Source organism: Nannospalax galili, unplaced genomic scaffold (genome assembly GCF_000622305.1).
Source record: "Nannospalax galili isolate Female #2095 unplaced genomic scaffold, S.galili_v1.0 scaffold690, whole genome shotgun sequence".
Classification (NCBI taxonomy): domain Eukaryota; kingdom Metazoa; phylum Chordata; class Mammalia; order Rodentia; family Spalacidae; genus Nannospalax; species Nannospalax galili.
Window position 1 is genome coordinate 3268795 of NW_008329288.1, and position 24373 is coordinate 3293167.

The 24373-nt window shown below is 41.6% G+C and overlaps 1 protein-coding gene and 1 non-coding gene across 16 annotated transcripts in view; both read left to right on the top strand.

The window, feature by feature from the left end:
• Positions 1 to 1538: 1538 nt before the first annotated feature.
• The window catches only part of Msantd2 (Myb/SANT DNA binding domain containing 2), a 41675-nt gene continuing 18840 nt past the window's right edge, over positions 1539 to 24373 (top strand). For 5 of the 15 annotated variants that reach the window (XR_003849847.1, XM_029564539.1, XM_008835054.3 and 2 more), the window contains exon 1: positions 1539 to 3368. Coding sequence is in view for 8 of the 15 variants with exons in the window: in XM_029564539.1 (XP_029420399.1) it covers positions 2865 to 3368 (504 nt within the window). In the remaining 7 variants the exon portion in view is untranslated. Of the gene's footprint in view, positions 3369 to 3666; positions 3780 to 4970; positions 5084 to 17417; positions 17488 to 24373 lie in introns of those variants that run through there. The other 10 variants (XR_003849839.1, XR_003849841.1, XM_029564553.1 and 7 more) reach the window with 6 other exon arrangements.
• LOC115070698 lies at positions 11499 to 11605 on the top strand. The gene has a single exon (XR_003849852.1). It is a non-coding gene; the product is annotated as a U6 spliceosomal RNA (small nuclear RNA).

Here is a 24373-nt window from a genome sequence, read left to right on the forward strand (position 1 = left end):
AGGAGAAAGGGACGGTTTAAATTAAAGAATGCAGTTGATAGTCTACAGGCAGAGGAGTATGTATTGTTTTATACACTTTCCATTTCATATACTATCTTACAAATAGATGCATATCTACTTACAACTTTCATTTGGATTCAGAAGGAAAAGTATGGCACATTATTTTATGCACAGTAGGCATTCTTAATTTGTGATTAGACTGTGAAGTCTTCACCAAGAACCTCACACATCCCCAAAATTCAAGATCAACCATGGAAAGTCACTATGGAAAACACACTGTCCTGGTTGCTTATGGTGTACAGAGGTGTCAATTATTGTATAATATATATGAACAGCTTTTACATTGTTGGTTTGGTTTTACAATTACGATACTTCAGGAAATTTTACTTTGGATATAACTTTTTCTCATTACGTAGACTCACAGATATGAGAAGGGGGGAATGATAGAGAAATGATAATTAGTAACAGAAGTTTGTAGGAAGGGAGACTTCTCAGTCAGCTTACTTTATCTAGGAAGGTTTCCTGCATGAGTCAGAGTTGACTTTAGAATCATCCAGAATTAGGCACTAGGAGAAGGATTATTCAAAGACTTACACTGAAAAATAAAGAGTATTTACAAAAAATCTTTGGACTCTCTGTATATGATATAGGAAGGACTCTCCCTTTCAGGTGTACTAAAGATATTTAAAATTTGGGGTCTCATATAATTTTTACTGGAAGTCAGTAAAATTATTCTAGGATTCTCTCTGTATGAATTAATTTTCTTCAATAATGCTGTGAGGCTCTTTTCATACTTGAAGAATTTGGCTCAGGTCACAGAAGTGGAATTTGAAGGCAGGCATTTGGACTTTAGAACTCATATCCCTATCCAAGGTGATAGACTGTATTTTTCTCTTAGAGAAAAAGAGAACACCATAAATTCTGGAACTTGCTAGGCATAGTGGCATACACCTATAATCCCAGTGCTTGAGGTAGAGGCAGGAAGATCGGAAGTTCAAGGTCATTCTTGGCTCAATAAATGCATAGATATATAAATTTTGCAACTTAGACTTCTTTATACTGTTAGCTTACAAACTATAGAAGCATTTTAATACAGCATATGAAGACAATTATCTCCAACTTTATTCTCCATTGCACAATCCTTTGGCTTTCCAACAACCACTATTCTCTAAATGTGGCTGACCTCATCTTTTTCTTCTTTAAATCTAACATATGCTAGTTAATAATACATCACACAGTGTATTCATAATCATTGGTCAGCTGCCTCAGAAGTCTGCTTTGAAAACAAAATCTGTGATTTTTTTATATATTTTAAAAATATTTTATTTTTATGTGTATGAGTGTATTGCTTGCATGTAAGTGGGAGCATCCGTGTTGTGCAATGCCTGCAGAGGTCAGAAGAGGGCGTAGGATCCCCTGGAACTGGAGTTACGGATGCCATGTGGGTTCTGGGACTCGAACCCAGGTCCTCTGCAAAAGTAGCCAGTGCTCTTTACTGCTGAGCCATCTCTCCTCCCCCCAAACCTGTGATATTTATTTATTGGCTTTTTGAGACAGGGTCTCCTTGTAGCTTCTGCTACCCTGGAGCTCACTATGTAAAGGAGGCTGGTCCTCATCTCACAAAACTCCACCTGCCTCTGCCTCCTGAGTCCTGAGATTAAAGGTCTGCGACACAACACCTAGCTAAAACGTGCTATTTTAAAAATGTGCGTGTGTGTGTGTGTGTGTGTAATGCCTATGGCATGTCACGTGTATGGAGGTCACAGGACAGCTAATTGGAGTCTCTCCTCACATCTTGTGAGAGTCCCAGGGATGGAACTTGGGTCGTCAGGCTTGGCAGCAAATACTTTTACCTGCTGTGCCCAGTCTCAGTTCCTCTACTGCTTTAAAGTTAATGAGCAGTTATTCAGTCAAAGAATATGGAAATACATAACAGTTAGGCACTAGATTTGGTGTTCATTAAGTTCTAGATATTAAGGAAATGTACAGGAGCGACTGATGGACAAATTTATCACAGCGGTCACAAGACCTATGTTAATGGACAGTGTCTTTTCTCTCCTCTTGATGGCTTGGAAAACTGGGAAAATCTTATGCCACTTCCAAATCGCAGGGGGAATGCAACTTTTCTGCTGGGCTCTGAAGTTCTTACATGCCCCCACTATAGATACCATACAAACGCAAGAAAGACATCAAACCGGTCACAACCTACCTAGGCTAACTCGAAAATAGCATGTGTCGGAATCAAAGACTTGGGGGTGTGACTCAGTGATGGGGTATCTGCCTAGCAAAACGTGTAAGTGGAATCGGGGTTGCTATAGCCTAGGACGAGTTTCTTTTTAAAGCTAAAGCGTACAAACTCTATAGCCCGGTCCCTGACTGCTTTCGCAGAATTCTGCCTTCTCCGGTATACCCTTAATTCGGCTCCCTAGTCTTTGCACCCGGGGGCCGGCTAAGCGGGAACCCAAGGACAGAAGGAGACAGGGGCCGGAGGAATGGTCAGCTCCTCCTCTGCTCGGGACCCTGGCGGGCATCACTCCTCCTCCGGGGGCCGAGACTGGAGAGGAAGTGGGAAGGGTGCAGTCTGCCCCTCACTCGGAGCCTCCATGCCCCCACCCCTCTTCTCAGCTCGGGGCTCCGGTGCGCCTCGTCCCCGCCCCTCGCCCTGGGAGAGGAGCGGCCGGCTCCGGCAGGCTCCCGGAGAAAGGCCGGAGACAGCTGGCGGCCTCAGCCCCACCGCCACAATCGCACTCGCCGCCTAGGGTCTCCCGCCCACCCCGACCCAGGCCCCAGGGCAGCCCCGGAGACCGCTGTGGCCGGATGCGGGCGCGTCATTTCCGGGCGGTGCAGCGGCGGCCGTTTGGAAGATGGCTGCGCCCTGTGGCTCGGAGCTGCCAGCCAACTCGCCGCTAAAAATCCCGAAGATGGAGGTGCTCTCCCCGGCTTCTCCAGGCGACCTGAGTGACGGGAACCCATCGCTGTCCGACTCCTCCACGCCTCGGGGGGCTTCCCCGCTCGGGCCCGGCAGCGCGGCGGGCTCGGGGGCCGCGGCGTCCGGGGGTCTCGGTCTGGGGGGCCGCAGCGCCGCTTCGTCCTCGGTCTCCTTCTCTCCCGGGGGCGGCGGTAGCGGGGCTGCGGCGGCCGCTGCGGCCGCCTGCCGGGGCATGTCGTGGACGCCGGCCGAGACGAACGCGCTCATCGCTGTGTGGGGCAACGAGCGGCTGGTGGAGGCGCGGTACCAGCAGCTGGAGGGAGCTGGCACGGTGTTCGGCAGCAAGGCCCCCGGGCCGGCCATGTACGAGCGCGTGTCCCGGGCCCTGGCCGAGCTGGGCTACGAGCGGACCCCGTCCCAGTGCCGGGAGCGCATCAAGGTAACCGGCCGCCCTGCCCGGGGCAGCGCAGCAGAGGCGGAGAAGGCGGGGAAGCGGGCCTGGGGGCGGGGGCCGGGCGCAGCGCGGGGCTCCCCTCCCGGCCCGGCGGGCCCCTTCGCACCCTCCCTCCCCGCCTTTCTTCTCTCCCTGGAAGGGGGCTTCTTTCCAGATGGCCGCCAGCCCGTAGGTTTCCTGAGTTTGAAGTTGGGCGTGTCTGCCGCCGCCCTCTTTCTTGCCAATGGAGGATGTTCGTGCGCTCTGAAGTTGGTAGTTTCTCATTGTGCGCCTGGCGGCACAGCCCGCACTGCTTTGTTCCCAGGTGGAGGGGCTCCCAGGCTGCATCTTACCAGCTGGGACCGGATTGAGGAAGGACAGCCGGGGTGCCGTGTGTGCCCACTTTAAGATTTTTCAGTAAGTGCCAGAGCCTTTAAAGCGCCTTGGGACGGACTGCCTTTGTGTCAGTCACTGTGCTTGTAACTTGAGGTGGGAAGGACTAGGAAGATTTGAGATGCTTTGGAGAGTTGGAAAGACATGGTAGCCAGGTTGTGTATTGTCACCGTGAACACTTTGAATGAACGTAGTCTGGCTGAGAGTTGTTCTGGAATTTGGATGGTCGGTGTCCCCAGAGTTAGGTTGACTTGAGAGGGCCTTCTATTTCCGAGGAAGGAAGCCCCTTCTTGAAATCCCGTTTCCACTGCTTTAGTTACTGTGCTGGATGCTGACCAGTAAAACTGAGCGTGCATTTGGCCATCCTTGTGCCTCTGCATGTTTAAATGCAGAGGTTTATAATGTGAGCTAGAAATGTTACAGTCTGCTTTTCATTTTGCTGTTTCTCTTCACTTGTCTAGGAATTTGTATATGTAATACTTGCAGATAAGGGGTTGTATTTTACTTCTTTCCCTCATTCTAGCAGCTGCTTAGAAGGTCGGAGACCCCCAGCTTTCACTGGAAACACTCCCAGTGCTTAGTCCTAGTGTTCTTTGTGGTAGGATAGGCACTTTTTCTCAGGAAGCGAAAAACCACTAAGAACAGCAGAAGTAAGAACAAAAGTAAGAGCAATCACATTAGAGAATAACTGTAAAACTCAGGAAGACCAGTCATACGTAAGAATAATCACAATTAGGGAGGGAGATTGTGCCCCAGTTCCTGAGGTCTCCAGGTTCATTTGGAGACTTTGTCATGCAGAAAATTTGGTCCAGCAACTGAGCTATTTTAAATTTCTGTTGTTCAAGGAATTTGGACCCATTACAAAATGTTAGCTTGTTTGATGATATAACTTTAGTACTTATTTATTGAACCTCTCTGCTAAATAAGAATGTCATTGAAATAGTTAATGGTGAAAAACTGTTGGTTCTGAATTTCATTCAGTGTTCTATTCAAGGTCATTAAGGTTAAATTTGGGGGAGTATTTTTTTCCCCCTACAGTGCCCTCGCTATCACCTGTCTATGAACTTTTCTGGAGTTCAGAAGAGTGTCTTAGGCATTTTTAAACTATGTTATATTTCTTGATTTTTATTCATAGAAATTTCAAGGGGGAAAAGTATACTATCAAAACCTCGCTGAATATAAATCTCTCCATAAAATTGTTTCTCAAACAACCAGGGAATATCTAGTTGGAATGCTTCATTGTCCAGTTATGAGAAGGAAATCTAAAGCAAAGAAAGAGATTGAGCCCCTGAAGAACTTAGAGGATCAGTTTACCTGTCTCCAGACAGGTAAGACCAAGTTGACCTCTATTTTAGAGTCTTGAGATTATGAGATGGTGATGGGTTCTCTGCTCTGCTATAACAATTAACAGACAAGGAGAGCTGATAAATGTGGGGTTTGTTTGTTTGTTTGTTTGTTTGTTTGTTTGTTTATACAGGGTCTTACAATGCAGCCCTGGCTGACCTGCAACTCACTCTGCAGACCACCTGCCTCTGCCTCCTGGGTGCTGGGATTAAAGGCATGCACTGCCACACCCAACTAAGTAATCTTTTTTTTAAAAAATATATTTTATTTATTATTTTTATTTTATGTGTATGCATGTATGGCCTGTGTGTAGGTAAGAGCACCCATGTCTTACAATGCCCGTGGAGGACAGAAGAGGCTGTCGGATCCCCTGGAACTGGAGTTAGGACAGTTGTTAGCTGCCATGTGGGTGCTGGGATTTGAACCCGGGTCTTCTGCAAGAACAACCAGTGTTCTTAACTGCTGAGCCACCTCTCCAGCCCAATAATCTGTTTTTTAAAGTGCTGCAGTCTAAATTATTTTGATCAGGGAACTCAGACTCTCTTGTTAATGTTCATATTTCCCGCAGAATTGAAAACTTTTTAAGAACAAGTTCTGGTCTGTCTTGTTCATTGCTGTCCCAGCCTGCAGTAGGCCCTAAAAACTTACTCAGTTTACCAAAGGAAGTTTAGAAAGAATTTTGGAAAGTATAAAAGTCTACAGCAATGTTATTAAACTTTTACTTAAAAACAGACTTTGAAACCTAATTTGAACAATATTGTATTCAAACTAAGTTCTGCAGAGTCAGGAATTTAGCTCCTAGATAGAGTGCTTGCCTAGTATATAAAAGGCCCTAGATTCAATCCCCAGCACTGCAAATAAAAATGAAAACAAAACAAAACTTCCAAGCTTTGTCTCTTTAGAAGACAGTGTATGTGCTCTTAAGCACAGAAGATGTGGTCTCTGAAATCAGTGATTTTAGATCCCATTTCTTAGAAATGCCAGTTTAGAACAAGTAATTGAGAAATCTGTCACTTTACTGTATTGATGAGAAGTGTAAAAAGAAACCTAGGGAGCAGAGAGATGGCTCAGTGGTTAAGAGCACTTGCTGCTCCCAGAGAGGACCCCAGTTTGGTTTCCAGCATCCATGTGGGTCAGCTTATTGTGGCTCCAACTCTAGGGGATCTGAGGTCCTCTTCTGGTCTCCGTGGGCACCCAAATACATGTGGCATACATACACACATGTACATAAATAAAAATTTATTTTAAATCTTGAAAGAAAAGAAGCATAATGCTGGGCATGGTGGCGCAACCTTTAATTCCAACGGAGGAGGCAGAGGCAGGCGGATCTCTGTGAGTTCAAGGCCAACCTGGTCTACATAGTGAGTTCCAGGACAGCTGGGGCTACAGGGAGACCATGTCTCAAAAAGGACAAAAAGAAAAAGAAACGTCATAATACCTTTCTCTTTAGTTGCACAAAATAGAAACACTGGTGAGTCAGATGAAGAAAATGGTAAAGCTACAGAGTAATGTAGCTCATTTAATGTAAGCCAGGGCCAGGGGCAGTTCAATGATAGAGATGTGCTTAGCATGTGGAATTGCCCCAGGCTCAATCCCCAGTGTTGCTGAACAAACACCTCAACAGGATGCACAGTACTGTACTGCCCAATCCAGTGTACCCTGACAGTATGCTTAATAAACTCTTCAAAAAACAAAAACAAAGCAATGCCTCAATCACAGAAGCTTACAGGGAGAAAATACTATGTGAGTCAATTACATTTCTAATACATTTGAAATTCTTATAAACATTCAGATAGGAAAAGGCAGTAAATTTTTTCATTTCATTTTTTTGAGACTAGGTCTCATGTAGCTCAGCCTAGCTTAGAACTCTACGTGTAATTGAGGCTGGTCTTGAACTTATCTGGTCCTCCTGCTGCCACTTCCTAAGTCCTGGGATTATAGGAGAGTGCCGCCATGCCCAGCTCTAGTAAATAATTTCTTTTGGATTTGAAATAGTAATCAGTTTTTCCATTTAGATAGTTTCCAACATGTAGCAGTCTTTCTCTCCTAAGAAGGCCTCAGAAAGCTGTGTCCTATCCTAGGCCCTTCCCCAACCACCTTTCTGAATAACCTTAAAACCCATTACTATTTGCCTTCCTTATGCAAGAGAAGTACTAAAATTGTAAATATTGAAGTTAATAACACTTGGATATTGTTACTAAAGTTGTGCTTTTTTTTCTCCACACTTTGAGACAGGCCCTTACTTTGTAGCCTTGACTGGCCTAGAACTCTGTATAAACCAGGCTGGCTTTGAACTCAGAGATTCTTCTGCCTCTGTCACCTGCATGCTGGAATCAAAGGTGTCGGCAAAGGTGCCCAGCCCTAAAGTTGTACTTTTTAATACTGTTCAACTGACTATATTTCTAAATTTACAATATTTTCATTTTATGTTTGTGAGTGTTTTGCCTGCATGTATACACCAGAAGAGGACATTGGATCCCCTGGAACTGGAGTTACAGACTTTTGTTAGCCACCATGTGGTTGCTGGGAACTGAACCCAGGTCCACTGCCAGAGCAACCAGTGCTCTTAACCATTGAGCCATCTCTCTAGCCCAGTTTACAATATTTTAATTGAAAGTTAGATACAAACATTGTTTAGTGTTGTGAAGAGTTTCATTTTGATGTCTGTCATGATGTTGGTATTTGTTCTGTCTTAGATAAAATAGATGTGTTTGAGACTGCTCTGCTACACAGATTGTTTATTGTGAAGTTTTGTTACATTTTTGCTTGCCAAAAGACGATTTGTCTGCTAACAATTCCAGCCTAATTTTGGAGTCAGATAAACAAATCTAGAAGGTTTTTTTTTTTCCCCCTCACATGATTTTTCTCTTTTTCTATGAACTTTTTCTTTGTATGTCTATTCACTAAACGGACCTTGAGTGCTTACTATGTTCAGGGCTGTCTGCTAGGCATTAGGATGGAAAAAAAGCTGTAAAATAGAGTCCCTGTAATCAAAAAGCTTCTACTCCAGCTGAAGCTTGTCTGCATACATCAGAGAGTTAAAAGGATGCATAAAGCAGCACAGGCGGTAGTACACTGGGGGTACTTGACAAATGTCATGTAACTAGAGCACACTCTAGTGTGATGACTTCAAAAGGGGGAGCAGTCTCCTTGCCATGCAGACCTCAGTGGTTCTGAGATCTCTCTTGACTTGGAATTCATGAAGACATTCGCTCTGAGCCGGATGCCACTCACACTTCAGTCAGTCTAATGCATTGCATAACTCATTTTCAAGTCCCATGTTTTTGGATGTTCTCCAAAAATTTGCCTCTTGAGAATTGGCTTTGTCTTTGAAACAGATGTGTACTTCTAGTTCTGCCTCAAGATGAAAGGCAAGGTGATTGTATGTGACCTAAAAAACTTGCCTGTGCTGTGTTTGTTCAGTACTTGTTAATCACCACCAGTCTTCTGTCTAGCAAACAAAGTGATTGGTTTTCTAGGGGCATTGCTTAGTGGTCATTACCACTGGAATGCATTTTGTAGTTTAGCATCCAAATCGTAATATATTTGGTCTTTTATTTTAGCTATCAATCTTTGCTTTTTGTTTGTGAGAACCATTAGGGCAGCGATAACTTGGAGCAGAAAGATACCTTTCTCCTTGTATAGGCATTTCAATAGACTGCCCAGCTCTGAAGAGGAAAGTCCTTTGGTGTTTGTACACAAGTCTTTCCTACTTCATCATACTGAAAGAATTCTAAGAAATATGGTAACCCATACAAATAGATTCAGTAAGATCTGCTTCTTACCATTTGTTGCATATTCCTATTATGTTGTTCCCATCTCAACTGTCATTTGAAATTTGTTGATCACTTGAAAGTTTGTCTTGAGTTGGAAGTGTGGCTCAGTGGTAGAACATTTGCCTAGCATGTGTGAAGTCCTGGGTTCCATCCTTGGCCCTGTAAAAACTAAAATAGTAACAACATGCGAGGTGTGGTGGTATAGGCCTCTAGTCCCAGCACTTGAGGGGCTCTAGAGGCAGGCAGATCTCTGTGAGATTGAGGCCAGCCTGGTCTGCATAGTGAGTTACAAACAGTAACAACTACAACCCAAACCTGCTTTCTATGAGCAGAGTATGTGGTTCACACTTATAATCCCAACACCAGGGAGGTTGAGGTAAGAGGATTAAGGCCAGCCTGGCTACTTAGAGAGGCAAAAGCCATCCTGGGCTAAATTATCAAAGCCTTGTCTCATAATAAATGTGTTGACAGTTTTCTTACCTATTTGTGAATCTGACAGAAGCTTTGACTTCTGACTGTATATTGATACTTCGGCTTTCGGTTTTAGAGGTGATCTAACAAGCACATGCTAAAACTATGAATGAATAGGATTCTCAGTTTATTTTCTGGGCTTTTTGTTTGTTTGGTTTTTTTTTTTTTTCTTTTTTTTTTAATCTGATGAAGAGTGGCATTATAAATACTCTGGTTAATTCAAGACAATATGTATCTGGGCTTGGTGGTTTACACTTGTAATCCCAGCACTCAGGAGGCAGAGGTAGAAGGTCTGCAAATTCAAGACCAGCCTGGGCTACATGAAAAGTTCCAGGCTAGTCTGGGATGTTTACTTTTTTTTTCATTGCTATGGCAAAATTTCTGACAAAAGCAATTTAGGTTTATTTTGGCTCACAGTTTGAGGGTTTAATCCGCCATGGTGGGGATGTTGTGACAGCAGGATGAGGCAGCTTGTGAGTACTTTGTGTTCATAGCTAGGAAGCAGAGAGAGATGAATGCTGGTACCCAGCTTGCTATCTCCTTTTTATTAGGCTGGAGACCTCCATCCTATGGGGGTGGTACCCCCTGCATTCAGAGTGGGTCTTCCTTTCTCAAACCTTTCTGGAAACACCTTCATAGATACACCCAGAGTTGTGTTTCTATGGTGAGTCTACATTCAATCTTAACCATCACAGATCCTATCTCGAAAAACATAACCAACAAAAAAAGTAAAAGGGAAACCTTTAGAAAGTTTGTAGACTCTGGCTATGTACTTAGTGGTAGAACAGTTGCCTGGCATGCATAGGCCTTGGGTTCCTTCCCCAGGACAGAAGGGCATAGTGGAGGCAGGAAGATCAGGAGTTCAAGGTCATTCTTGAATATATAGAGAGTTCAAGGCTAGCCTGGACTACAAAAAGGAAAAAACCAAAAAGCAAACAAGTAGTATAAGCATTGCTGTTCAAAGAAACTTTCATGATGATGAAGATGTCTTTATCATTTCAGTATGATACTCATATATGACTACTGAGTCCTTGAAATGTGGCTAGTATACCCAGGGAACTGGATTTTTAATTATATTTGGTTTCAGTTAGGTCAATTAAGAATTTTAAATAGCCACTTTTGCTAATGGCTGGCTACTATATTGCCATGTGTTAAAATTGTTAGATTATTAAACCATTCTTTAAAAGGATTCTTTCTTGGCCACATCCTCAGATCTCTAGGAGAGTTCAAAGTTCTTTCAACCCTTCTATTTCTCTGTAGGAGGAACCTTGAAATACTCTACTGTTCTAAGTGGTAGAGATTTTAGTGCAAGGAATAAAGTGTTCTAACCTCAGCTACCTGGGGTGGACATCCATGTTGTGGTCTTGGTTCTAGCTGTCCAGTAGACCTTTCTGTGACAAAAAATGCTTTGTAGCTGTATTATCTGTTACTGTAGTCACTCACCACGGTGGCTACTGAGTAACTGGAATGTGACCAGAGTGACTATGAAGCTGTATATTAAATTTAAATAGTAGGCTGAGCATGGTAGTACACACCTTTAACCCCAGCACTTGGACTTGGGAGGCTGAGGCAGGTGGTTTTCTGTGAGTTCAACCTACCTGGTCTACATAGAGAGTTAGAGGCCAGCCAGGACTACATAATGAGACCCTGTTTCAGAAACACACACACACACACACACACACACACACACACACACACACACAATGTAATTTTAATGTTGCTACACAATTCCAGTGCTGTTATGTTGGCTAGAGCTCTGGAATAATGGTGTTTGAGGTTTTTTGTTTTGTACTCTCCAAAGATTTCTGAAGTGCATATATCCTCTAAAACATTTTTAGGCTGCTATTAAATTTTTTCAGCAGAAATTTAAAGTTTTATAGGATGTTAATAAGATCTAGAAAATACTAAATCAGAGGCTGGAGAGATGACTCAGTGGTTAAGAGCATTGGCTGCTCTTGCAGAGGACCTGTGTTCAGTTCCTAGTACACAAATGACAGCTAACAACCAGCAACCATCCCTAACAACAGTCTGTAACTCCAGTTCCAGGGGATCTGACGCCCTCTGTTGGCCTCTTCAAGCATTGAACGCATGTGGAACACTTACATGCACGCAGGCAAAACACTCATGAACACAAAATAAAAAGAAAATAATAGTGCTTGCTTTGGCAGCACATATACTAAAATTGGAACGATACAAAGAAGATTGGCATGGCCCCTGTGCAAATATGAAACTCAAATAAGTGAAGCATTCCATATTTTTTAAAAAAGGGGCTGGAGAGCTGTGAAAGGCTCAAGCTCACAGCTGAAGAAAGAAAGAAAGAAAATACTAAACCTGGTTTGAGATGAATAAGACAAAGATGGTGATACAATTTATGAATATTGTGCTCTGAATCTGAAAAATCACATAAGGTTCTTATTAATAGGTGTTATCAAATATACTCAGAAATAAAGGTGAATAGGAAATATTCCAAGTACATGTAAAAGAAGTAGTGTCTCTAACCCGTGTTACTTTGGTTATTCTAAATTCAAAGGCCAAGATTCACTCCTAAAAAATATGCGTAAGAATGGAAAGAGCCCAAGGTTTTCAGGTGCCTGAGCAACGGTAGAGGAAGTATGTGGCCCTGGGTATTTTTATTGGCTGATACAGTGACCCTTGATTTCCAGAATTTCTTTAAATAATAAAGCCTGAAATAAAGGCTTTAATTTTTCATTATTTACCAGTGAAAATTTTGAGAAGTACTGCAGTGAATCATTTACCTTAAAGAACTTAGACACTGAAGAACCAGTTCCCATGCTGTGATGGTCTTGTGAGTTGTATTGGTCTTGATAGTAATTTAAGCTCCTCTATCCATTAAGGCTGTGGTGCTTAACAACACTTGTCCACCCCAGGCTTTAAGGAGGAAGGTCTTGAAGGTAAAGTGGCGTTTCATGGGGCAGAAGCCAGTAGGATAGATGAGTAGTTGGTGTGGAGGGCTCAGGGGCAGCATAGCCTGTAACAGAATTGTAAACATAGTAAGATATGTTTATCCAAGAAACCCAACCTGGACCCATCTAAATAGTGAAACTGCTCCAGAACTTTTAAGTGATTGGTTGTGTAAAAAGCCATGCCTTTTAATAGAACAGTTTGCTGTGGTACATGGTCTTGTGCTGAAGATGTAATTTAGGAGCTATGAACAAGCGATTACTTTGCAGTGTCATAAAAAAATGACCTGAAAGGGTAAAACTGATATTTCAGGATGGCATTATAGTGGGCATACCAAGTAGGTAATGCTTTCGTGATTAGCGTGCTTTTGTAGTATTGAACTGCAGTTGTACAAATATCTGTAATATATTGCATTCCTTAATTTTGATTTTAAGGAAACCCAAGTTGTACATCTTTTATGACCACAACACACAAGAAGAAGTATATTTTACTCTGGGGCCCAGTACTCACATCAATACATCATGTACATGTAATAATGATAGCTTATTCTATATGCTCCTACAATAATGTAGTGTTAACTGTGCACCACTGACTGGTCTAAGAGCTTTTCAAACACTAACCATTACTGTGTGCACTTTACTCCAATAGGTTCTATTCTATTTGAACACAGGTAGTCTAGCTTCTGAGCCTCTTTAGTAACTGCACAGGCGTGGAAGTGCTGAGTGCACACAGCACCTGCACCTGGTGTGCCATCTTTCTTGTCCCCTCCGATTCTCATTCTCCTCCCCTGTCCTTTCCAGTGTTGCCTCCCTTTGTCATCCCGGTCCCAGAGTGACCTCTCATCTGCTCCTTTTTCTAGCCACAGTCTCAGTGGTTTCCAGAAATTCCTTTACCTAAAAGTGGTACAAAGAAAACCTGAGAGGAAGGAAGCAGCTGCTCTGCTTGGATACAGGCAGCTCAGGGTCACATTGGTCCCCACATGGGTACACTCAGGGGATGGCAGGATAGAGGAGCTGGGGCAGGGGAGAGAGGTTAAAGCTCAAACTAGAAGGACCTACAGATTCCCCTTGCCCAATACCATGTTTACTACATGATCCACTTCCACACTCAGCCACTTGGGGAGAGAGACCTGCCTGACTTCCCTCTCTGCTAGGGTGGGGAAGGATCCAGACGTGGATTCACTCACCCAGCACATTGAGTTATATAGTGTAGTGACTGTGGATACTGTTTTTACTTTTACTCTCTTTCCATTGACAGAAGAGGTGCCAGAGTCTCCTGGAGGGCCTGCAGACACATTCCCCGATGGGCATGGAGTAGACCAAGAGATACTTGAGGCATACTTGATAAGGCCTTGTTGATACAAGACAGCATTGTAGTGGATAGGACATCTCCTGTTGTTAGTCTATGATGCTCTGTGCCCACAGGCTCAGCCTACCTCTTTTCCCCAAACTTTACCCCAAACCTTCTTCACATGCCCCTAACTTGCATCCATCCTTTTGACCTAATCCAGCTCCTGTTCAACCATCATGTCACCCTCTTGCAGCAGTAGGGACCCTCCCCTATCTCTCCCCTAACCCCTGCTTCTCCCCCTTCTCTGAGGTAGGGGGCAAGGTTTTGCTTTGCAATTCCTTTGCCTTGTGCCTGGAACACACTATGTAGCTCAGGTCATTCTTGAACTCATGATCCTCCTGTCTTAGCTTCCTGTTATACTGAAATCACAGCCTAGGACCGGAGACTACTTTACTAGAGCAGTTTTTGTTTCCCTGTGCATTATCTCTTCAGTGCCTATAAGGGCTGTTGTCACCTGTCACAAAAACTGACTTCTCAACCCATCCTACAGTTAGATAAAAGAGGACCTAGCTGGACTATAATACCAGCACTTGGGAGGTAGAGGCAGGAAAATTAGCCTGGGCTACATGACATAAAACCCTGTCTCAACACCCCCCCCCAAAAAAAACCCCCCAAAAACCAACGAACTGGAAGATACTGAGGTAAGATCAGTGTTTTTCTTTCTTTCTTTCTTTTTTTTTTTTTTTGAAAATTTTACATTAAAATTTTTTTTGTGTGTGTATGATGTGTGTGTTTGAGTGTGGGCATTCAGGTCATCAGGCATGACAGCAAGGGCCCTTACACACTGCACTGTCTTGCCAACCCTATACTCTCTAATTTTTAAAAATTTTATCAATTATTAGTGTGTGTTGGGGGGAGGGGTGTTGAGTGCCATGGTGTGCATTTGGAGTTCAGTGGACTACTTTTGAGAATCAATTCCTTTCTTCCACTGTGGGCTTCAGGGATCAAACGGGTCGTCAGGCTAGTGAAGCAAGTGCTTTTATCTGCTGAGCCATCATCCACCTTCTTTGTGCTTTTTATAATTTTACAACACTTCAGAAACATTAATTTTCAAAAGCCTGTGCCCCAGATGTTCCATGGATGCTTTGTGCTAGGTAGTTCCAGCTATTTGGAGCCTAGGATTGAGTGAAGGATGAAGGGATGGGGGCAGTAAGAAGGGAGATGGCTGACAAACTGGTCAGGTGATGTGCCATGGAAACTGGACCTTATCCTCATCTATGAAGAGTTTGAAGCCAGGTAGTGAGTGACATGGCTAGACTTAAGTTTTAGAGTAGTCCTGAGCTGTGCTGTGGAGAATAGAAGGGGTAAGGGTGGAGCACAAAGACCATTTGAGGTCTTGCAACGAGCCTGGCAGATGATGAGAGCAGTGGCAAGGGCAACTTGAGAGCAGAGATTTCATGCAGTCAGCCCGCCCGCTTAGAGAACTTGGGAGGCCTACCTTGCAGGTCTGTTAGATCTTGTTACACAACTGACTCTACTTCTCTATGGTTCTTCACTGTAGTCACCAAAGCCCTTTATGCTTGATAGCTGAGTTTTTTGGCTTCACCTCTCAGAACCCAGTGAGAATAGAAGTAGAGCACCCTGTGGGGGCAGTCCTGCCATGTACTTGGAAGATGCACTCTTTACACACACTTGGACTCAGGTCTGCTCCAAGTCTTCAGAAATGCGTATCCTACCTTCTTCTTCCCCTCTTTTTCTTAACATTACCAGAGGGTAAGAACTAAAAATTCAGATCTGAAATTTCAATTTTTAAAGCACTGTAAAAGCTTCTTGAGACGTGGTCTCCCTGCATAGTCCTGGTAGGCCTGGGACTCATTGTGTAGATCAGGCTGGCCTCGAAGTGGCAGCAATCCTCCTCTCTCCACCTCTGGAATATTCATTGTAGGACCGTGCCACCATGCTGGTCAGCTTCCACATGTTAATTGTCATAAAATATGCTCTTATTACTAGGCTAATATGTGTTAGCAGTTTGGGGAGAAGTTGTCTTTGTCTCGTCTGTGGAAAGTAGTGTTTTAAAAAAAGAAATAAAATGGGGGGAAAGCTCTGAGTTTCAGAAACAACTGATGAGTACTACAAAGTGCTTTTGTTGTGATCATGGTGATAGGAATGGACTTTCTTATATTACTTGGCGGGTGGCCAAGTCCCCCCAGAGTCCATGCTCTGTCCTCTATTCTGCTTGCTTTTACCTTTGAGAAACGTCAGTGTTTAAAATGAATGCTTAATGAGCCAGGGCCTCTTACGCATATGCTACAGTTATCTGGAGTCTGTAGTCTATGCTGGGCTTTCCACTATTCTGAAATACTGGTTGATGTATGTATTTGAAAAAAGACATGTATTTAAATCTTTGTAACTCTTACCTATTTGTGTTCTTCGAGAGCCAGTGGAAATACTTTTTTTTTCTTGGCACTAACCAAGTTATCTTTTCTCTTAGGATTTGCTGTTAAGCTTGGGTGGACCTGTGTCCTGGGTGTTTTAGGAACATCAGCCATCACTTTAGTTTGCTATGTGCATTCTCAGCTGTACTGATAAATAACATATTTTGAACTACCAAGTATTACTCATTCAGTATAATTTGATACAGCAGATAGGAAGTAGTTTACTTAGATGTAAGACTGCTATATTGTAATAGTCCAAAGTTCTGAAATTTACAGTACTTTTTCTCTCCTATTGGTCTTCAGATTACTTCATTTACAGATAAGCCAATTATGTTTGTAATTGATATTAATAAACCAGAATAAAAGTTTGAATCAATCAAAAACTGTTTTTATTACTTATTTAATTGTAAATATTTTTCTCTAAATGGAAAGATGTGGGTTTGTGATACAGAAAGAAGTACTTCAACCCTATATTTGGAGTCTGAATTGACTATACACAAGTTTTGTTTTTATTTTTTCCAGTTTTCAATTAAACATATACCTTATCACAAACTTTTAAGAATTTTTATTCACTCATCCATTAATTCACCAAAAATTTATTGAGCCCTTTTCATATGCCAGGCATTGATGAAGGGACTGAGGATCAATGGAAAAACCTGACTTTTTTTCTTTTAAAGACAGGGTCTCTAGCACAGACTGTCCTGGAACTCACTATGTAGGTGAGGATGACCTTGAACATCTGATGCACTTGCCTTTATCTCTCAAGTACTGGGACTATAGGAATGTGTCACCACACACCTGTTTACAAAGCTGATTTTTTAAAAAAAAATGTAGTGCTGGCGATTGAACCCAAGGCTTTGCACATGCTAGACAGGCACTCTACGATGAACCCCTCCCCCCAAGTCCTGAGAAAATAAGGATATTTAAAGTAGACAGTTCAAGGCATGTGGCCTGCTCCTGTAATCCCAGTACCAGGGAATGGAGACAGGAAGATCCAAAGTTTGAGGCCAGCTTGACTGCAGAGTGGGACCCTGACTCAAAAATAACTAAGTAAGTAATTCAAAACAATTAGAACCGGACAAAAACTCCTCAGATACAGTATTTCTGGATAAAATCTTATTATCCTTAGTTTGAACACTGTAACTTTCATTTGGCACAAGGAATAAATGGTATTTTTTATTTGATTTGATTTGATTTTTTCAGTCTTTTTGAGACAGAGTCTCCATGTAGCCCCAGCTGACCTGAAACTCATAATGTAGACCGACTGGCCTGGAACTCACAGAGATCCGCCTGCCTCTGCCTCTCTTTTTGTTTTTATTAAGAATGGTTTTTGTGGTTCCTTATTCTTTTGCATTGTGTGCATCTAGCTGTCCTTGAGATTATGCTTCACTAAGCAGCAAAGTGCTATGTTATTGTTCTTTCAGTGATTAGTTCAGAGTACCCACCTCCTCTTGATCCAGGTGCTATGCAGCATCCAGTCTTGAACCAAACCAGGTAATTATCTTCTCTCTTGTTTAAATTAGGAAACAGCTGTTGGACTTTGAGATGTCAAAGGTGTACCAATTTTGTAATAGTATAAAACATTGTTTTTCCTTTATGTAAATAATGTTGCCATACTATTAAAAGAAAAAACTCAATGGAAGAAGTTCAAGTTCTTTACTATAGCATAGCCACATAGCCCTAATATGTTTATTTTTTAACAAGTGGTACTGATAAACCTAATTTTAATTCCAGTAAAATTCCACACATCAAAAACAGGAATGAAGTGCTTTTTGTTCTGTCAAACTTCAAACATTCATACACCTATTTCTCTTTTGTGCTGAGTTTTGCCTGCCTCCTGCATCTAGTGACTAGGTTGCCAGTGAGTGAGGCATGATTCTCTGGACAAGGAGTTAGGGTCCTTCTCCTTTGTTTATGTGTCAGTATGTTAGTTACTATATTCTTGCTAAGACTAAAAAACTTGGTTGAAATTGATTAAAGCCAGATGTTTCTGAAATCTGACTCATGAGTGGGTAAAATGTATTTACATAACAGTGTAACAAGCCTACATCTGGGTATAGAGTCCTTAACCTGTTGTGCTCATGTTATCAAACAAAAATGATCTTCTAAAAACTTAAGTACTGTAAAGGGGGAAATTAAGTTAACGTTGCTGTAATACATTAAACACTGGATTAGCTAAAGCTTACTTGATTTTTTTCCAATATGACTGTTGATGGTGAGTGCTACAGTAAAGTTCATTGGGGGTGGGGGTGGGATGAGGAGGTATCGAGACAGATTCTTTTTATGTAGCCTTGACTGAGCTTGAATTTGGGACTACCCTCCAAGTGCTGGGATTACAGGCAAGTGCCATGTCTTCTAGCAACAAGGAGTAAGGTACTTTTGTTTCGGTGGTAGCATTTTTTTTTTTTTTTTTTAAGACAGAGTCTCCCTGTAGCCCTAGTTGGACTGGAACTTGCTATGTAGACCAGGCTGGCCCCTGTCTCACAGAGACCTGCCTACCTTTGCCTCTGGAGTGCTGGGATTAAAGGCATGGAACACTGCGCTCAGCATCAATGTGGTTCTTTTAAGGATGTTATTCACACAATATTTCTACCATGTTCCTTTTGGTACAACACTTTAATTTTGCTACTTTTCTCTATTGGAATTTACCTTTATTCACAAGGCTCCTTGGTATCCGTACAGTGTGGCTGTATCACTTCTGTAATAATTATGATAGCTAGCATTTATTGAGTGAAAGCAATTAGGCAAACTGCTATAAGTGATCTACTTTTTTTTTTTTCATTTAATGCTCACAACAAATCAGTGATGGAAGTACTGTTATTAATTCCACTTTATAGGTAGAGAAATTAAGGCACAGAGAGATTGATTTGTCTGTCATAAAGCTGGCAGGTGGTGACAACAGAAAAAGCATTCTCACTCCAGAGCCTGTACTTAGAACAACTTGACTTTGTTGCCTCTTATGAATCATCAGCTCACTTTGTTTAAATTTTGACAACTAATGTAATGCTTTTTGAGCATAAAGTCATAAATATAATACCAAAAACATATAGTAATATCCAGATGGACACACCACTGTGCTTATATATTTTTTCTTTTCTATTATTGTCTTATGTAACCCAGGCTGGCCTCACACTCACTATGTAACTGAGGTTGACTTTGAACTCCTCATCTTCCTACCTTCACTTCCCCAGTGCTAGGATTATAGATGTGTGCCACCACACCTATTCTGAGAGGTGCTAGGGATCAAACCCAGGACTTCATGCATGTTAGGCAAACATGATACCAACTGAACTACATTTCCAGTTCTCTTATTTATTCTAATTTTTTGTTTAAACCCAAGGCCTTGTATACACTAAGCAAATGTTTATATTTCTCATTGAATTGATTTTCATCACTCAGGTTTATGAAATCTGTCTTTTCTATTCTTGTATTTTACTCCTAAATCTTCTATTTCAGTTGAAACTATCTAATGATTCCAAGTATTATATATTTGAATAGGGAAATAGTCATGGTTACTGCTCTACATTGACTTAGGGTTGAGGCCCTGTAAAACTTTTACATAAAACAAAAAGTGGTACCACTTCACTATGAAATGTTTGAATCTAAGACTGCTTTTTGGAAATCAGTGTCACAATTGGAAATTAAAGCCACAAAATTCTTAAAATGAAACTTGTGAAGATTTAAAATGATAGCATGCTACTGCTGCATTGAAGCATCCATTCCCAGTGAGGCATGCATCATCAACTGCAGATATGTCTAACACAGGAGCTTTTACAAAGGCAGACCTCATCTAGCACATGGAAATTGGAATGCTGATTACATCTTGGTTTTCTCCTTATATATGCTTTTAAATCATCAACTTAAAATTTTATTTTTGTGTGTTTAAGTGTTTTGCTTACATGGAAGTGCACCAAGTGCTTGCAGTGCCCATGGAGGCCAGAACTGGAACTGGAGTTACAGGTGGTTCTTTACCACCATGTGGGTGCAGGGAACCAAAACCCCAGATCCTGTGCAAGAGCAGCAAGTGCTCTTAACTGCCGAGCCATCTCTCCAGCCCAATTTATAACTCTTTATTCTTAGAGTCAAGCTTATCATTAATGCCATCATCACTTTAACTGTCTAGAGAATCATAGTCCTTCTGTGTATCCAAACTGCTGAATAATGAGCTCTGGGTTGCAAAAGAGGATTAACAAAAACACAGGTGTTACTGGTTTTGAAGTTTGTTTGTTTTTTTAAATTTTAATTTTTTGTGTGTATGAGTGTATTGCCTGCATGTATGTGAGTGCACCCGTGTCATGCAATGCCATGGAGGTCAGAAGAGAGCTTTGGATTCTCCTGGAACTAGAGTTAAGGATGGTTTGTAGCCACCATGTGGGTACTGGGAATCAAACCTGGGTCCTTTGCAAGAGCAGTCAGTGCTCTTAAGCACTGAGCCATCTCTTCAGCCCTGGTTTTCAAGTTTCAAGGAAGAGTTTAGAACACGTGTAAAAATGAAATTAAAGCCTTTATTGTGGAAGATTTTGAGTCTTCAAATTGATGATGGCATTTGAAGAAATAGATTTGAATTATAGCAGAGGAAACATTTACAAGGTAGAATAACTTTTGACAGTAAAAGCAGGTAAGTATGGGCCTTACTTGCCACAGAAGGTTATACATTGTGGTCATTTCCTCATCCTTGTTATTGTTTGTTTCATGGGTAAATGGTTTGTGGGCTTTCCATATAAGAACATTTCGGTCATCAATGGAGACATACACAAAGGTGGTCCTATAAGATTATAATGGAGCTGAAAATTATCACCATCCTAATGTCCTATGACAAAACACTACTAAACATGTTTGTGGTGCTGCTGATATAAACTTGTTGCCAGTCAAAAGCACAGTCAGGTGTGGTGACTCAGTTCTGTAATCCTGGCACTTGGGGGGCTGAGGCATGCATTCTAGGCTTTCCTGGGTTACAGAGTGAGACTGTCTCACAAAATAATAAAAAGGTGCCATGCATGTAAGTATTGACAGTACATAATAGTTGAAAATGATAATAAGTGAATATATTACTGGTGGTTTAACTATTTACTATACTTTCAAAAAAATGTTTATTTTTATTTTATGTATATGAGTGTTTTGCCTCCTTGTAAATAAGTGTATCATGTGCATGCAATGCCCATAGAGGCCAGAAGAGGGTGAGTCCCTGGAACTGGAGTTACAGATGGTTGTTAGAACTGAGCCCTGGGTCCTCTGCAAGAGCAGCCAGTGCTCTCAACCAGCTGAACCATCTCTCCAGTTCCTGTTTACTGAACTTTTTAATTATTACTTAGAGTGTACTACTGATACTTAAATTTTTTGCTATAAGACAGTATACCATGCTATCCTCAGCAGCTTCATACGTTGCAGTAAAAGTCCACTGCAATGACTGATTTATATAAACCAGTTAGGTTTATATAAGTACAGTATTATTTCTGGACAGTTTACAAAATTGCCTGACAGTACATTTCTTTCTTTTTTGTTTGTTTTGTTTAAAACAAGATCTCCTGAGGCCTAGGCTTCAAACTTACTACGTAGCTGAAAATAACCTTGAACTCTGTCCTTTCTTCTTCCACCTCCCAGTGCTAATATTATAGGGGTGCTCTTCCATGTACCATGCTGACTGCCTGAATTTTTTTCTACCAACTTCCTAAATAAGTTCAGGTTGCCCAGTGACAGATCTTTGCAGTGAACTTAAAACTTGCCTATTTTTTGAATGTTTCATTGACATGGTAAGATAGGGGCTGGAGAGATGGCTCAGTGGTTAAGAGCACTTGTTGCTCTTTATAGGACCTGAGTTCAGTTCCCAGCACCCACATGGCAGCTCACAACTGTCTGTAACTCCAATTCCAGGGGATCCAACATCCTCTTCTGGCATTGCATGCACATAATACATTTATATATATGTGGGCAAAGCACTCATACACATAAAATAAAAACTAAATCTTAAAAAAAAAAAAAAAAAGAAATGGTAAGAGATCCAGAAATGGTAAGAGATCTGTTCTCTTCATGCAATTATGGTCTGTAGTTTTTGCCATGTAAATGGAAAAACAATCTTTACATTTTTAGAACTGGCTGAATCTTAATATTTTGGCTTAGATGTCCTGATGGAGGATTTCTAATAACTTTAGTTCTTGGGTGAGTTGATATAGATGTCATTTTTTTTTTCATAAGTGAATAAAACTTACAAATGTAAATGTATTTATTATAGATTATCTTTGCCTTCCAGGTGAACGTTTCCGATAGGAAAATAAGTACAAAGCTGGGATAATCACATGTCAGCATATGAAAGGAGTAAACTGGCCTACTGTTTGTTTCATTTTTAAATTTTATTATTAGTCTCTCTCTGTCTCTGTCTCTCTCTCTCTCTCTCTGTGACACTGCATGTAGATGTCAAGAGGTCAACTTTGTGGAATCAGTTTCCTCTGTCACCTTTATGTGGGTTCCAAGAATCCAACTCAGATGACCAGGCTTGCTTATTTTACCTGCTGAGCCATGTCACTGACCCAGGGCTTTCACTTTTAAACTTCTAATGAAGTTTGGCAGCAAGGCAGTATTGCTATGATGAAGCCTTGTTATGATTTTTGTTGTTATTTGGAATTTTTGTTGTTCCTGTTGTCCTATGTGTTGGAAGTTGTTCTTAATTTTTAAAATTTTTTATGTGTATGTGTGTATTGCCTGCATGTAGGTAAGTGCACCTGTATTGTGCAGTGCCTGTGGAGGACAGAAGAGGCGGTCAGATCCCCTGGAACTGGAGTTATGGACAGTTGTTAGCTGCCATGTGGGTGCTGGGATTCAAACCCGGGTCTTCTGCAAGAACAGCCAGGGTTCTTAACCTCTGAGCCATCTCTCCAGCCCCTGTTCTTAATTTTTAGACATGGTTATTTGTGGAAAAATTAGCATATAATATGAGGTGCTTATAATGGAGACCTTTAAAAGGAGATGGATGGTTCGTTCTGCTATGTCAGAAGTATTTTAGTGACTGTGGTTTTTAAATAACCACTATTAATAACGTTTTTTAATGTTCTGAATACCACTTAGAGTCAGAACCCTAAAGTGTGAAGGCTGAAAAAGATGCTGATGTAGCAACTGTAGAGGTGATGTGGCCAAATAAAAATCTAATCCAAGTCAGCTCTTTACTGACTTGTTTTTTTCCTTCTCTTTCAGACAAATAATGTTAACTTTTAGACAAGTAGTGTTTTATTTTAGACAAATAGTGTTAACTTGTTTTACTTTTTTATTCCTGTAGTACCTACATCTAGTGTTGTCTGCACCGACTTTTTGTTTTGTTTTTTTTTTTTGTCTTTTCGAGACATGGTTTTATGTGTATAAGTGTTTTGCCTACATGTCTGTAAGTGCACCACATGCACTCAGTGCCTGCAGAGGCCAGAAGAAGGCATCGAAATCCCCAGGAGCTGGAGTTACAGGCTCGTGTCAGCTGCCATGTGGGTGCTGGGAACCAAACCCAGGTTAAGAGCAGTTGGTGCTCTTAACGACTGAGCCATTTCTCTAGTTCTGGGCTGTTTTTTGTTGTTGTTGTTGTTGTTGTTAATGTCTCATTCTACATCAGTATACCCTAAGTGCCTCAGTAGTCTACTAGGTAGCAGCCCAGTCTCCTAGAGAAGCCCATAGTTGTCTATGGCTAGAAGGATTCTTATTATCACAAAGATGTTCAACACATAAGCATGCATGTAGATAATGAGTTTTATACTGTTGCTGGTAATCTGAGGTAATTGTGTGAAGATCAATGTGAAGAATGTAAAGTACAGCATTAAAAGTTGTATGATTTACCTGAATTTTATTCTGTGAGCAGTGGTTGATGTTTGGTTTTGACAGTTGGTATTCTCATTGAAGGTTTTTATTCATTGTAATCTGAATGGGCAAGACTCTGAGCCACTAGCATTAGAAAACTAGAGAGGGTTGGGTGTTCTGGCGCACACCTTTAATTCCAGCACTTGGGAGGCAGAGACAGGTGGATCTCTGAATTTGAGACCAGCCTCATCTACATAGGGAGTTCCAGGCCAGCCAGGGATACACAGTGAGACCCTGTCTCAAGGAAAAAAAATATGTAGAGAAATGGTTCATTGAAAATCAAAATTTCAGGGCTGGAGGTGTAGCTCAGTTGGTAGATTGTTTGCCTAGCATGCACAAAGCCTGGGGTTTGATCCCTAGTACTTTGTAAACTAGGTGAGGTGATGCAGGCCTGTAATCCCAGCACTCTGAAGGTGGAGGCTACAGGATTAAAGTTCAAGGTTATCTTCCATGGCCAAACAAAACTCCCCAAAATTTATTTTAAAACTTAAAAAAAATTACATTTATTCATTTAGGGAGAGGGGCATGCTCATGTGTGGATGTCAGAGGA